The 16,720-nt window shown below is 44.4% G+C and overlaps 1 protein-coding gene across 1 annotated transcript in view; it reads left to right on the top strand.

The window, feature by feature from the left end:
- The window catches only part of ZFYVE9 (zinc finger FYVE-type containing 9), a 565,807-nt gene that overhangs the window by 358,083 nt on the left and 191,004 nt on the right, over nucleotides 1–16,720 (top strand). Inside the window, exons 6-7 of the mRNA XM_085602620.1 lie at nucleotides 3,967–4,146; nucleotides 6,629–6,798. Coding sequence (XP_085458746.1) covers nucleotides 3,967–4,146; nucleotides 6,629–6,798 — 350 coding nt within the window. The remainder of the gene's footprint in view (nucleotides 1–3,966; nucleotides 4,147–6,628; nucleotides 6,799–16,720) is intronic.

Below are 16,720 nucleotides of genomic sequence, written 5' to 3'. Positions count from 1 at the left end.
TCATCGCCATTCTCCAACATCTGTGGGATTTGAACCCAACAAACAATTTGTTACTTTTATAACAATGCCTCTCTCATTTTTTGTATTTTCTTGAAACAAAAGTAAATGGTTGCGGTTTTGCCCCTGAGAAATTCCCACAGTGTCAATCCCATTATTTACTCCAATTTGAAGACTAGCAGGAGGATGCTTGTAAAATCTGTGAATTTAGAGAAATAGCCACAATAAACTATTTTCATCCTCTGGCGAGGGCATCAAATTTTATTAAGCTGGCCTGTACCATCCCGCCAGTCAGAATGCTTACTTTGAAGTGTGAGGAAAAATAAAAAGGTGATGAGTGGACTGCATGAATTAATTCAAGTTACTGGGCTGCAATGCAGTCCATTGTATTTTTTGCCCACCGTGCCACCTTAAACAGGAACCAGTCATAAAAAAATCATCCTTGGTCCTGCTCCAATAGGAATAGCATGATCACTATGCCACAAGACTCAAGCTGTACTTCACTGATGAGGCACAAGTAGGCCAAAACGGGTCAGGCGTTGCTTGTGTTCCATCTCAGAGGTGACTTAGCCTAGCAGTTTGAGCATGGACTGGTCCTGTCTAAAGTGGCACAGTGGGTGAAAAACGATAGGCTGAAATGCTGCTCGATTGTTTGGGAGCGGCTGAGAACAATTCAAGTTTTGCTTCCATAGCTTTGTTGTTTGTTACTTTCAAATGTGAGCATCACATCTGATGATGCACAAATGCTTCAAACCAGTAGCTTCCTTCAGTTGTTTCTAATTTCATGGAGAACAGAGCTTCTGGTTATCATTTCATTGTTTTGCTGCATTAAAAAAAAACAATGTCACTGATTTATAGACTCTTTTCCATTGGGTCAAGGTGATCTTCAGGGTACACCATTATTATTCCCAAAGGTGTTGACTGAACTTCTTTCAGACTAGGATTCTTAACTCATGTTTTTGTTGATGCACCATAATGACTACTCAATTTCTTATTAGGCCACAACCACCTTCCCACAATCCATGTACTTGCTCTGTTAAGTGTTTCATCATCTTTGTAATCATGTGATTATTCTTCCTTTTTTATTACACTTCCAACTCCTGCATAATCACTAATGTGCATTTATCTCTCACATTCTCGTCTTTCTGCGCTGGTATGCATGATAAGAAATCCAGCTTATTATTACTTGCACTAGAAACATAATCCACAGTAGAAAGTAAATCCTGTTTCTGATGGATGCTTTTATCCGCCGATTCTTCACATTTTGTATGCTCCTTTAGGCATCAGACTGTATCTGAACATCATAGGCAGTACCCATGCTCGCCATCCGGTGGCACCAGTGGGTCTGCGTCACTCCGCACCATAAGTGATGCTTGTCGGCCTATATAGGTGCCACCCATGTGCATGACATCACTTCCTTTCTTTCCAAACCCATAGATGGGGATCCAGAGCTATCCTTGGTCTCAATTAGACTTTTTTTCCCCCAACTTTTCTCCTTATTGTTTCCAATTTGCTAGGGAAATATCCCCATCTAAGTCTAACAGGCTTATACTTTATATGGAATGGCGCAAATAAATGCCTGATCCTCACTTTGTTTGCATGTGGTGTCTGGTGGTCGGACCACCACTGAAAGACCTGCAGCTGCTCCTTGATGCACCCACAGGCGAGGCAAAGCTTTGTCACCAAGCACCCAAAAGTCCATGTTGGTTGAAGTCATGGGGACGCTCCCATCCCAGCTCCCAAAGACCTTCCTGCAGTGGATCGTCATTGAGATCTAAGACTTCAGGTAAGTCCAAGAAGTAACATAAGAAGCCAAAGTGGATTCTGACCCCATCCTGCCAATCTGTCCCCTGAAAGGGCATTAGTGCGTCATTGTGTCTCCATGACCTGCTCCGGAAGTAATTCCACAGAACCAGCCCCAGCCCTATGCCATCCTGAATTTCCCAGGCCTGCTCCTCAACAACTGAAGGAGTTTCATGAGGCAATGTTGGTCCTCTTTGACCAAGGCATTCACTTGAAGAAGCATTCCAGTGGGCATGGTACAAATGACTGTTATGCAAATTCCCACTGTTGCCTCTCCTGCCTCTAGATCAGGATAAATCGGGCACAAATCATCTTAATAGTCCCAGACTGAGCCAGGATTGTGGCACCCAGAGTGCTGGAGCATTTGCCTTCGATTAAGGCTGTAGGAGGACCTCCTGTCTCAGCACCAGGACAGGGTCCTGCATCACAGTCTCCACAACCTACTCCTCCATGCATGGAGATTGAGCTGTTAAATGCTTTTGACTTGCCGACCGAGGTGGTTGATGTCATCTCAGTGGGCATAAGCCCTATTACGAAGTCAGGTCTGAAACACTGATGCCTTACATGCCTGGCTTTCAGATTCTCTTTTTTTCCTTCTTTAATCCAGCAAGGACCTGCAGTGGGCACTTTGATAGGTTATTTGTGATATTTATTTTATGTCAGTTGCACTCTTCATAGTTAAAAGGGCATTTTGTCACCTATCCACCCTAAAAGGAATCCTCATACAGGTCCTCATCTTACAGAAGAATTTAATTAAGATGGCTGTTGAGATCTGGCAGAAGCTTAATTCTCCTTGAGTGGTTCCAGGAAGCTGGATGGCAGTTATATGGCTTCTGTCTCCTAGTTCATTTTCATCAATTGCTCCTCACTTTTTTCCCATCACCTCCTCACCAACCCCATAGCAGCTGTGTTCTTTGCACGTGAAGGACTGATGCTCCTGGCCTTCCCCAGTAGTCGGCGATGGCCTGGGAGCCTGCTGTAGTCCTCAGCTTTTGCTACTCAGCACCAATGAACATTGGGTCCTGTTTCGTCATCCCCTGTATTGCATCTTTACTTCTCTTAGTGCATCTCTTGTTTTAGCTCATGAGTACACCACTGGGTGGTAGCAGCTAATTGGAGAGATTCTTTGAGGACACCTGGAGCGGTTCCTATGAATTTGTATTTTATTTTTTTATTTTAAGTTCCAAGGTAATGATTTTATTTTTCCCTTATTAATTATTGGAGCCTGTTGGTCTTCGTCCAATACTGGATGAACAACAGGCAATTTTGTAACTGTCAGGTGCTCTGGAATTGTTATTTTTTAATATAGATTTGGGTATTGGCTGCGTAGAACTTTTGCAGCATTAAAGCTGGCCAGCATAGAGAACATAATGGCTAAGTTAATATTAAAAAGGGGTGGGATATATGGGAAAGCCCTCAGACTTCACAGTCAAGGGCAGTATATAATCATTCCCAGCAGAGGGACCTTCTGATAAGTGACTCCAGTACCTTCAACTCTCGTATTGTAGATACCCTTCTTCCCAGATGAGCCTTTGCCACAGGTTTAATGACTGACTACATTTTCTGGAACAGAGAGCTACAGAAAAAGAGGAAAGATTGAGTCGACCAGATAACGCCAGGAAATACACTGATTAATTCTAAAATTGTACAGGCACTTTCTTATCCTCACTACAACATGGCAACATTTACAATAGGCAAATATATGAGGGATACAGTGACTTAATGGAACTGAAATTAGTTATTTAATATTCCTTGATACTGAGGTAAATACCAATCTATTATAATTGATATTGTTTCACTTAATATTTATGTAATAATTCACGGTGCTTAAGCGCATTGCTAAACCCCTGTTATTTACGAGTTATTCACACATATTCAGTGGGAATTTCCTTTAATCATTTTCAGTGGTAAGAGATCTCTTTTCAAGATGGGTTGACTGGTATCTTGCGGGTACCTATGGTTTCCATCACAGCTTTGTTAGACAAATTTGCTGGGATGTTTCTAAAGCATACAATTACTGAGGCCTGATCTGCAGAGTTAGAAACAATACCTTGGTAAGTAAAATGGGGTAGAGCTAGATTTCTTCTTTTTAATATTGCCGAATATTCAGTGGAAGTAAGTTATTGTTGGGATGTTGTCATGCATTCTCCCCTTTGTTTACTTCAGCTCAAGCATGGGACAACATGATGAGTGCCTCAAACAGCCAGAGCCCTAACCCCAACAATCCCGCTGAATACTGTTCGACAATCCCACCGCTGCAGCAAGCTCAAGCATCAGGCGCACTTAGCTCTCCTCCTCTCACTGTCATGGTACCCGTGGGAGTCCTGAAGCACCCTGGGGCAGAAGGTAAGTCATAACATTGATGTTCTTTTCTCTGACATTAAATGTTGGTGCACGTTTGAAAGAATTGCGTCATTCCATTGAATGGAGCGATAATAGGACCAGTGGGATCTAAGCAGCAGCGTAGCTGTGGGTTAAGTGGTGAGACAAAATGAACTTCATGCATTGTTAAACGCCTCAAATCTGTACATCACTGAAGTGTATCAGTGTGCTTTATCCTCAAAGATCATCGGTTCTTCAGTGTCCTCAATTTTGTGCGAAGATTTAATTTAAAAATTATCACTTTCTATTACATTATCTGCCCAAGCAATGATGCAAGACCAGTGTTGGGTATAGAGGGAATGAAAGCTTTAAAAGTAAACCACATGTGCTGCACAGCATAATGTGGGCTTCCAAAATGCTGGCTTGTTCAGTGACGCATCTGGATTTTAACTTGTTGGGCTTCGAGCACATCGGAGTCAAGATAAAGTCCAGCTACTGTGTAATGCACTAGAACATGGAGATATTTTCCATTTGTCAGAATAAATATGCACATTATAGAAGCACAACCCTGCTTCTATAAGACAGAAATATTCCTGTCTTTGTGATGGAACCTTGCAGTATGGATTTTCATGTTTTTTTAAACTGTAAATCTGTCTGGTTAAAACCTTTATTCAGATCTTTCTCTGTTTGGTGTTCAATTTGTAATAGCTCTCTTTAAAAATGTTATCTTTCCCAGTCCTTAATTTATTTGGGCGGTGTGTGGAAAAAAATCTAGGAGAATGAATTGGGCTATTGGTCATTGCAACAGTTAAATGGATTGCGTATGAACAAAATGACATTAAGAATTACCTTGATTCACACAGTAATTTAATTTTTAATATGCCTTGTAATGATGATGGCCTAAATCTCCAATGTGGTCAGATCCTTGGACGTTGACTTGCAGATGGAAGATTACTGACAGCGATTTGAGAGTGATTCCACATTAGGTCAGTGAGACTGGAGCCAAATGTAGTGAAATATATATTCGCAACATGAACTGAGCCTGTAAACCGTCTTCAAAATGGCCACACTTTCTGATTAGGAGACTGATCCTAACAGACATGGGCTTTCCAGTAGGAAGCACTTTCACATCTTTTGGTTAAATAGCTGAATCCTTCCTGATCATTTTAAATCTTATACTCTTTGCAGCTGTGCCTTCAGACACAGCGTCGTGCAGCAATAGCACCTACAACAAAGAAAGGCAACAGCACAACAAAAAAATGATTGCCTGTTTGCTTGATTAAACCTTCTCTTCTGTCTCCTGCTCAAATTCCCAGAGGAAGGAGACTGTGACAGGATGGTAGGACATTTTTAAAACAAGTAGTTCCAGCATATGGAACTCTGGAAAGGAGAGCTGTCATGAGCTAGGTCCTGCATGCTCTTGTTTTTAGAACCTTCCTAACCCATGGTCCTCGCTTGATACTGCTTGCCGTTATTGGAGCTCTTGAAGAATATGGAAGGATGCATTTAGATCGAAGTAAATTACAAATTCCTAGATTCAAAGGAAAACTGTTTGGATGAACTACTCCTGCATATCTGGGTGACTAGGAAACTGACTGTGGCATTTGGGGGGCTGTTATGTGCATTATTGTACCCCTTACTAGCTTCGAAAGGACATTTCAAGTCTGCTTTGAAGTTCCATGACCTCATAATAGCACTCAGCCTGTGGTCTTGTTCCTCTTTATGTTCTTGTAACTTCTCGACGACTTGGAAAATCTTTATAAAGTACAGTTAGGTGTGCAATATTCCATTGATGGGCTAACGAATGGTTTAATATTCACTGAAAAAGCCTTAATTGAAGGAATGGTAATGTTTGCTGCCTAGGGGAAGAGTTGGGCTAGGTTAGTACAAACAAGTTTTTATCTCCTTCAATCGGTGTCCACTGATATTATATTAATTTCATCATACAGGGCCCCAACATTTCTAGCATTGCAAGTAAAGATAGCTATGCAACTTTGAGGTTCTCCAAACTCTCACATGTTTGAAATGACCTCTTCAATTGCATAACTACACAGAAGGTTACGTGGAGGTCTTGATCCAATATATCAACATGAGTTCGAATGAATGTGTGATGTAAAAGTTGTTTGGATTGATGGGCGGTTGTATGCAGCAGACTGGCTGATGGTTCAAGAGGCTTGAACTTGTTCAAGGTTGGTCACGTGGAGATGGAATGGGGGCTGGAGGTCAATATAAAGTGGTGGCTTTTTATCTGCTATTGCATGTTTCTTTCATTATTTTGCCAAATGAATCAGGAGCTGGGTGTGGGTATAAGAATGTACTTGTAGAGGATGCTGTAATACCAGTACACAATGAAGTAAGTTACACATGCATCTTATCTGTTAATTCATCTGTTCCTACAGCTTAGTAACTGATTATTGTGTGGTGATCAGAAAGGATGTAATTAAATGGGAAGCCAAGTTTATAAATATTTTTTTCTCAATCTCGCTCTCTTTTTTAATCTCAAAAGTGACACAACCCCGAGAGCAGAGACGGGTCTGGTTTGCTGATGGAATATTGCCCAATGGGGAAGTTGCGGATGAAGCAAAATTGACAGTGACCGGGACTACTGCTGCAGGGTCTCTAGCATTGTCACATGAACAAGTCAAACCCGTGTTGAATAGTCCTGCGTCTTCAGAGGTAATAACTAAATATATTATATCACTAACTATTCTTAATATCACCAGTTGCCCTGTGCTTATTTCCATTTGCATATGGGTATTTGTAACCGCACGTATGGATGAGGGTTCCATGGCACAATAGAGAGATGTATTGTAGTTATCGTTAATACTAGTTCTAATTTCTTTTTCTGGTTGCTGAACATTGTGCTGATAGCTCTGCATATACTAAGCACTCATCTTTACATTTGTGACACCATGATTATCACTGAATACATGTAGCTGCCTCTTAAACAGGACCTCTCAGCAAAATGCAGATGATGAAGTACTGGTAACAACTACAAATATGGTTAAACAGTGGATGATAGGGCCTTCCGTTAGCACGCAATGAAAGACTGTCTCCAGTTATGTGTCTTCCGCTACTCCGTTTCCAGGTTAAGGTCAATGGATGACTAGTTTAAAAGTGTTTAAAATCGTCAGTCTGGACTGGAAACACATTGGTGCAGAAGAAGAGATTTCTCAGCATTTTCAGGCATGCTGAGGGTCAAGCTTAGGGACTCCACTGTGGTGGCTTATCTGAACAAGCATTGGCTAAGCCAATAGGTCTGGTATTGGTCACAAGCCTCTGTGCTTTAGCAATTCTTGTTTTGGTCTGTCATGAGTTTTGCAAAAATGTATTGTTTGGAAGCTGTGGTACCTCATCAATCTTTAAAAAAAATAAAAGCCTAAATGCAAACATGTTTTTGGGGTCTCAAAAAAGCACAAATTACGATAGCAGTTCCTGGCACTGATTCAAACTGCTTTGTGTGGATGTGGTCCTTGTGAATGAGAAACATGCCCTATCTCAAAGCAAAATCAGCGAATCGCTGAAGTGGACGCATTACCCTATGATCCATGCTATAGTGAGTGGAAGAAAAATGTGAATGACACAAAAATAGACTAATGTATAAGGTCTGGCTGAAGTTCCCTATAATTATGTTGTACACCTAATTGTGGTCAAATTGAAAGGTCTTGGCTAACACCAGACCTAAAACAGTCAATCACTGTGGCATTGGCTGCCAGCCTCTTGCCTTTGCAATGTTTTTGTAAACCTTTATTACCAATATAGAGGTGTACATAGACAGACAGAGAGGCATGCAAAGATAGTTGAAGAGATAGAGAGATGGATAGATAGGGTTTCAAAGACAGATAGGAGAGACATGGAGAGTTAGAGAGAAAAAGAGGTTGCTAGAAAGATAAAGTTAGTGAGATAGAAATATAGAGAGGTAGGTAGTGTTGCAAAGATAGATAGCATGGGTTTCAAAGATAGATCGATAGGGTTGCAAAGATTGAGACAGATAGGGTTGCCTGGATAGGGAGATATTGATAGCTCTGGAAAGTTAGATATATATTGTGCAGATAGGAGTTGTAAAGATAAATGGGACTGGAAATTGGAATAAATGCATAGCTCCAATTAGTAATATAATAGTTAAATGTCTAAACATGGTATACAAGAGCACTGGAAGCAAACGAGAAAGCCATACAAGCAGACATACAGACTAAAATGTTTACAAGTATGACTGTAGTCCTCAATTAAAAATGCACACCAGCATGACATGCAGGCCTGCGGTTATAAACACACTTCGTTATGTGCACATTAAAAGAAGATACATTTATAAGAACAGTTTCAGTGGACACAAGCTGGTATGATGTGAAATAGCAGCAGTCAGATTAAAAGGTCACTTGCAAATGAATTTGCAACAGCATTAGTAGGAGACAGGAAGTGATAAAGCTGGAATGTGCCTTGTGCATGAGAGAGCTCGTAGAAAGTGTCCTGCTAGCACATCAGTCTCTAAAAACAAAGGCAACTCTAACGTAATAAAGTAACACGCATTGGCATAGCCAATAGGTCTCGCCTTTGGGACCTTATCAGTGTTTAGCCATGCAACAGTTGATGTTGTTGCACCAAGGATATTGTGCTGCATAACTAAATACTTATAAAGGTCCTAAAAGCAAGACCTATTGGCTATACCAATGCTTGTTCTTATTCCTATTGCATATTTTACTCATGAGATATCTTTCTGTTTTTTGATTGATCTGTGACAGTTACTTAACGTTTCTGTACTTGTGTAAACATTTTTTTTTGATAATCAAGTTTTTATTGTTTTTAAAACACATACAACAAATCAGCAAATACACGGAAATCATTGGTTCGAATTCATTCTTAAAAGCAGTGCAACCCACCATCATGACCCCCATAGTACGTGCACATCCAGAAGAGGGGACCGGGTCAACCTGGACCTTCCACATTGCCCAGCCACTTCCCCCACATTCTACGATATTTCTTGGTGCACCCCTTGGCCATGTAAAGAGTCTTCTCCTGGGTTGCGCACCAGTCCACCCCTTGCGCCATCCCCCCAGGTCGGGCAGATCAGGGCTTTTTCAGGCCGCCGCTATGTCCCGCTTGGCCACCATCATAGCAGTATTAAATAATAACTTTTAGTTTCTGGACCCATCCAGCCCATCCGTGATCCCCAACAATGAGTGACGTGGGTCATGAGGAACCACCCAGCCCAATACCTCTGTTAGCTCCACCTCAATAGATCCCCAGAAGTGCTCCAGGCGGGGGCACAACCAAACCATATGGAGGAAGTCAGCCGGGGCATGAGAGCATCGCGTGCATGCCGCATCTTGGCATAAGCCCGCTCGATAGAGCCCGATCGATAGAGGTGCAGGGGTGTGAGATATGCAGCATGTAAGTAGTAGAGCTGAATCAGCTTGAGTTTGGCAGAGACTCTAACTGTTCTAGTGGCCATGAGGGCATCACGCCAATCCACCTCGTCAAGGGGGCCCACCCATTGAGCCCTCAACTTACCTAATGAGACTTGGGGTGTTATTAACTAGGGTGCGATAAATGCGGGAGACCCCTCCCTTACCCAAGTCGCCCATCATCGTCTGAGCCTCAGAGGGGTTATATTCGGGGAGCCTTGTGTCGTCCACAATGTGCATACGGAGAGCGTGTCTCAGTTGCAAATATTTATAGAATTGGGACGAATGTAGGGGGTAGCGGGTTTGGAGCTCCTGGAAGGACAGCATATGACCCCTAGCCCATACGTCCCTTAGCTGCAAGACGCCAATAATGCCCCAAGTTTTAAACCCCTGTAGTCCAGAGCCAAGCCCCATGCCAGATGGGAGTACACTGGGTCAGCCTACCTGTCCATCCAGTGTGTCTCAGCGAGGCCCGCCAGGCTAATAGCACGGAGCGTGTCACGTCAGGCATTCGGGATGAAATGGGCCCAATGTACATCATGGCCTGTATGTTAGCTAGACCAGGTTCGCTCAGTTTAAGCCTGTAGGCTGGGTCAGACCAGCCCCCATTGAACCAGTTGTGGACTACCAAGAGGCGTACCGCCAAGAAATACAGGTACAAGTGCGTCATCCCCATACCCCCATCATAGGAGGGAATCCGGCAAACAGACAGAGCCATGCGAGCCCTTCCTCCCTTCCAGAGAAATTTGGTAATTAGACTGTCTAGCTCCCGGAACCAAGTCCTGGGGAAACAGAAAGGGGTGTTCTGTAGGACGTAAAGGAATCTGGGGAGGATCATCATTTTAAACAGGGCCACCCTCCCCAGGGTGTTGAAAGGCAGCGCCTTCCATTTATGGAGGTCCTCCTTGGCCCTCCGGACCAACGGCGCCACGTTGAGGGACCAACCCAGCTCGGGAAGGAGGGTAATCCATATCCCTAAGTATTTAAAGGATTGACGCCGAAGTGGTATGGTGGACTGCCAATCAAAACACCAGAACCGATTTCCCGGGATTTAGCCGCAACCCTGAGGCCTGCTCGAAAGAGTGCAAGATCTGGAGGCAGTGTGGCCCGCAAGAGGCTGGGTCCGCCAGGAAGATCAGGACATCGTCGGTGTGCAATGCGATCTTGTCCACTTCAGTGTTGGGCCACTCCCATCCGCGGATACGATCCTCAGCCCGCACCAGGGAAGCCAAGGGCTCCATCGCCAGGGAAAATAGCAAAGGAGACAAAGGACACCCCTGCCTAGTGTTCCTGGCGATGGGGAAGGCCTCTGACGGTGCCCCGTTAACCAGCAACCGCGCTCTCGGGTGAGCGTACAGGACACGAACCAAGGAGCGGAAGTGGGGCCCAAACCCCATCTCGGCCAACACGTCCTGTAGGTACGCCCAGTCCACCGAATCAAACACTTTTTCAAAGTCTATGGACAGGAGCGCTAAGCAAGGGGTAAGCAGGTGCCGGTGAGCAAGAGCCAGCTGCAGCCTGCAGAGGCAGTGGCGGGTCCCGCGCCGAGGCATGAACCCACATTGGTCTGGATGTACCAGTGATTTTAAGTAGGGTTTCAATCGCTGGGCCAGAATGGAGGCATATCTACTGGAGGCCGGCTGGGATTTCGGGAGGACCACGATGGTGGCAATATCCGTTTCCCGTGGAAAGGAACCTCTCTCCACAGCCTCGTGAAATAGGTTGGCCAGGTGGGGCGCCAGGGTTCCCGGTATGCCGCATAATATTCCAGAGGAAGTCCATCCGGGCCCGGGGTCTTACCTGGGGAGGCCAGGGTGATCGCCTCTTCTATTTCCTTCAGCGAGATAGGGCGCTCCAAATCTTTCTGAGCAGCCCTATCCAACCTGGGGAGATGTACCCTACCTCGCTCAAGGAGAGCTGAGATGGGCAGCTCAGGGGCGAGTGCCATGTACAGCCTACGATAGTAGGCAGCGAAGGTGTTGGCCATTGGGATATGTGGCCTACCTGTGCAGGATCGTGCCATTCTTGTCCCCCCAACCGTAAACTCTAGCCACCGAGGACCTCCAGAGGAGCTTAGCCGCGTCCAGGGACAGCTGTCGAATGTCGTTCCGAATGAGAGCAAGTTGTCGGGCCTGGGCAGCATCCTCTGATGTGGATAGAAGCCGTTCGGTCCAGGCGGAGGAGAGCCCACCTCCCAGGCCCCCTGGAGAGCTCCCGCCACAGGCTAGCAGGGCCGGTCGCAGACCAGTAATGTGCCGAGTCCCTGCGCGGCTGCAGCCGCCATCTTACAGCGTCCGCGCGATCAGACGGAAGGCCAGAGCAGCTCGCCCCGCTCCAACGCAGCACCTAGCGGGACACGAGGGACTTCAGAGGCCCCCCGGCATCCAGGTAAGCGTTGCAGGGTGCCAGACGGTCTCGATGGCTGCGGATGAAGGAGAGGTCCGGAGCACACCTAAGGTGCGACTGCTATCTTGATGCTCATGGCCACGCCCCCACTTTTGTAAACATTTTAATAAAGTTGATGCCTCCTATAAAATTTATGTTGCTCCATTAGGACATTTCTTTTTGAAACGTAAGTCCAACACTTTTATGGCAGACACATACTCATCCACCACATTTCCCTCACCTAATACAGGCGACACAGGTGGATGTTTCAACACTTTCCTGCCTTCTCTGACCAAGGTGTGACGTAATATTATGAATTTCTTTTTCTGTGTGAAAACCTCACCCTCGGTTGTCTCCAAGTATGCTTTAAATTCCTCCTTTTACTGTTCTTAATCTACAGGAGGCAGACCGAGAGATGACAAGAAAGGTGCAGGAGGATTAATGTATTGTTGCATACTAACCAATACTCTAGCCAATATAGAAATATACTAAAACAGTACCTACACTACCCTTATGCCTCCTTATAAGTTCCTGTGGGGTAAAAAATACAGCGTTCACAACCTTCCAGGTGTGCGAATCCCTGATGCTTTTAATTAGAGTATACTGAATATGATGAGTGCAACTAGGTGTGCAGATAACCGTGCCCCACACTTGTAAGGTATGCAAATTAAAACGATACTCCACTTGTAGCCAGACCAGGATTAAACCAAAGTCACAGATGGATGAAAAAGGGTATGTGGCATGCCTAACACCAGAAATGCACAGGCACCATTATAACATTAAAGTTACATTCATACCTTTAATTACTTCTTAGTCGTGCCTGTTGTCGTAAAACTTGCAGGACAGAAACAAAGTTGTATCAGCCAACGTCGTAATGTCAACACAAGGCGTGCCTATCACCAAAGATCACTGTATGCAGGCAGCGTACAGGCCTTTAAGCACAAAGACGTACCTGTCACTGTGATTGACAATAATATGTTGCCAATTTGCCGCAATTTCCCACAACGTCGTGCCAACCATGCACATTAAGGAGAAGTAGTACAATTCAAAATTGCTGCTCCAGTGTGAAAAACTAAATTTTCTACGATCAGTAAGGCTTGTTCAAATCGCGCATGGGCGCAGGACACACAGGTTGAAACACCACTTTACAACGTCCCTTCGTCACGCACTAGCATTTCAGTGTAGTTCAGTGACATCAACGATGCTCCTTTTAACTAAATTATGTACACCACATCTTACCCCAATCCAGGTTACCATACATTGGGACATGAACAGCCAGTCCCAGGCACCATTGCCACTTCAACCACTGTTGCAGATAAGTGTGGACGTGTTTGTCAGGGTCAATTCTTTCTCAACCGCCACCCTGCCAGCTGTAACAAATTTCTTCCTCTGCTCGTTGCCAATGCAAGGTATTGGTTTAAAAAGATACATACACCAGGATACTTACACAGTAAGTTTACTTATTTTCCAAGTCACAGTGATGCAGCCACAGAACCAGCAACTGCCTAGCCTTCAAAACAATACATTCAACATTCCTATACATATTCTACACTCTTGATTCTACGTCCTACATCCCCTTACACTAAGACCCAACAGGCATGTAAAGGCAACACAATGACCTGTCTCTCATCCTCCAAGCAGCTCCAAAAGGTTGAGAGGTATGAATTTGCTTGTCTGAGGGTGAAATGAGTCCAAGGAGGCTGGAATTTTTAGGCGTGTCTCAATCCTCTAACCCTATCTTTTTGCCACCTTGCCTGAGTTAACACACTAGCTCTGCCAAGTGCTACGGATATAAAGTAAGAATAACCCATTTCAGTGCTAGTTCCCACATCACTGCGCTGAAATGCATTTGTCACGCAATTGGAGCTTCTATCGGCCTTTGTTATTGCTAGTGACGCTTCGTAGTGAGTGGAAATATAGGCAGGGTGCCCAGGCAGAGCTGTGTTCGATTAAAGGTCAGGCTGCCATGAGACACCAGTGTCTTGCATTCCCAAGGATGCTCAGCCCAAGTGGAAAACAAAAGAGAGTACAGGCAGGAAACACCCGTTACCTCTTCACCATCCCTTGTTTCTTCACACTGCAGCACTTCACGGGGTATGAGCCCCAGAGCAGGTGCAATAGAGCCCAACATGCAGAAACCAGGCAAAAAACAGCCAGATTTATGTGGCAGGAGAAACCTGCGCGAATCCGCAGGGCAAAGCCCTTGATTAATGTTTATTCGCCCACTCCAAAGTTCAATTTGGACTGGAGCGCTGAAAAAAATGGCACGTGCAGCGAACTAAGCCGATCGGAGACAGACTGCTCTGCTTCCCCGCTCCGCTCTGGGAAGGCGGCGAGGCAATGTTGAAACAAGCATTTTTATTGCGCGTGTGCTCAGTGTAAACAGAGCTTTCCTCCTTTCCCCAGAGAGTGCTGTAGTAGTTTCTCTGTAGATTGCCGTCACATCTTTTAAAATTACAGCTAGTGAAACTCTGTGGAATACGAAAGACATGCAGTGTCTTATGTGGAGAGACATTTGTCCCAATAGAAACAAGCTGATTGCAGCAAGAAGACAGAAGTGGATGCCTGCTTGTGCGCCGGGGGAACTAACAGCAAAACTAAAGCAAAGCACACGCAAAGCGGCATTTTCGTTGCTATGGCAACAAAATGGCATGGGACTGTCCACAGTCCCTACGGACACGCGCATGCTGTTTGCTATGGACAAATGGCAAGAGCAGCCATGTTTGTCCATGCAGACACGTTCATGAAAGCCCTCGGCAAATTGATTCCAAAAGGTACTCGCAATAGCGGGAGCAGCGAATGCGCTGCTTTCGCCAGGCGAGACCTAAAAATTACTGGGACTGAAAGGAACTCCTTTGTGTGTGTATGTGCTCCTTGTGAAAGAAAAAAATGCTGTAACTCCAGTTAGCCAGTAGCTGAAGTAGGCTGACACATTGCACCATGCTGTATCCCTTAGTGGGTGGTAGCAAAATATGAATGTCACAACAATAGACCAGTGGATGAAGGGAGCCGGCTGAAAGTCCCTTTAGGTAAGTATCTTATACATATAATTTTAGTAAAATCAAAAGGTCTTGGCTAATGCCCGACCTATAAAGGCATGATAACAATCTTTCCTCAAAGAGGCTCCTTGTTTCTGCCTTTTACAAACTGTACATCAGGTGCTTTTTACTTGCCTGTGTTTACTTTGACTTGAAACACATCAAGCAAAAGAGAACTGAAGACAATTAATTGTTAAATGACAGTGCTTTTAAATCTTGTGAACAAATGTTGGAAGCAGGCATTACTTATAATCTGCTAATGCCTTTGGTGATTATGTTAAGGGTTCATAAATATCAGCAAAGTGTACTGTATATAGCATTAAGAGACCTGTTATGTATATGCTTCTTTTTAACAGCACTTTCAAGGCAATGTTTTCTATTAATGAAACATAATGGTAACTTCAACATTACAATGCATATTTTAATTTCTGAGCCTCATTTTTAGGTTTTGCATGTGCTGTCAGCTAAATTCAATGTTAAAAAATTGAAATAAAGCTAAAAACGAACTTGAAGCCCGCCCAATACTTACCAGTGGTTGAATTGCATATTGCTCTCTTTTCCTTGCTTCTGATTGGTCAGCGCCTTCTACTCCTTTCTGCTTCCTCCTTGGCCTTCATTGTTGTCTCCTCCCTTTAGTTGTGCCCCCTTCATGTTGCTTGTCCCCCTCTGCCCACCTTCTGCTGTCTATTGTGCTGGTGCTCCCTTGCTACTGCTCTGCACCGCCTTCATGTTGCTTGTGTCCCCTCATTTCACTGTCCATTGTTTGGTGCTCCTTCCCTCCTCCCCTGCACTTCGTTTGTGTTGCTTTTCCCCAATTTCCTTCTGATGTCTCTTGTTGCTTCCTCCCTGCACCTCCCTCTTATTGCTTCCTCCACATCCTGCTTTCTGTTGTTGCTGCTACCTCCCTCCTTCCTTGAACCTTGCCCGTGTGGCTTGCCCAACACCTTTTTTTTATTTTGCATAATGCACAGCAGTGTGGGCTGCTGTGCAACATGACTTTAATTAAAAGGAGAAAATAAGTGTATGATGCCTCAACGCTGGCTGCATCATAGGTTATGTTGCACAGCAGCCCAGGCTACTGTTCAACATGGCTTATAGTAAAGAAAAAAAAAAGTGCAAATGTTGCAAATGCTGGTCAACAGGTCTAAACTAGCATTTGCAATGCAATAGGTCTCGCATTACTGAAAGCTTTAGCTATTAGCGTTGCATTATTATTTGTAACAGCAATAGCTCAAACTTTCAGTAATACAAGACCTATTGCATTGCAAATGCTTGTTGTAATTGCCAATGCTTGTTCAGTACACTTGCTTGTATCCCCCAAATACTGTTTCTTTAAACACACTGAAGATAGTCCTCTCTGTTTCTTACAGTAGGTGTGTTAAAAGTAGTAGTTTTAGTACCATAAGGGTGTGTACAATGGAAAACTGCCTATATTTACACAATGGGCGTGTACAGGAAGGGAACCACCCGAGTTCTCCTGATTTCCTTGAGGGAGGACGGGGTGAGATAGTTTCCACAAAGAAGTTATGTGCTGAGGGCCCTGACGTATAGAAAGAATATTTGTACTTTATTTAGCCCACAGACATGGCGCTAGTGACAACGAGGTGAATGGTATTAAAGAAGGAGTTCACCTCAGCGCTACTTGATAAACCGTTACAGCCTGTGGAATGTTGCATGAAGATTTTGCGCATCCTCCCCACTATGCGTTGAGGAATGAGGCGCATACCTTATATAAAGGCAGCGTTCAGCTGAAATTAGTTTACCTCCGCGCTA

The sequence above is a fragment of the Triturus cristatus genome, chromosome 4_2, assembly GCF_964204655.1.
Source record: "Triturus cristatus chromosome 4_2, aTriCri1.1, whole genome shotgun sequence".
Taxonomy (NCBI): Eukaryota; Metazoa; Chordata; class Amphibia; order Caudata; family Salamandridae; genus Triturus; species Triturus cristatus.
Note: the sequence above shows the minus strand (reverse complement) of the source record. Positions and strands in the feature narration are given on the sequence as shown.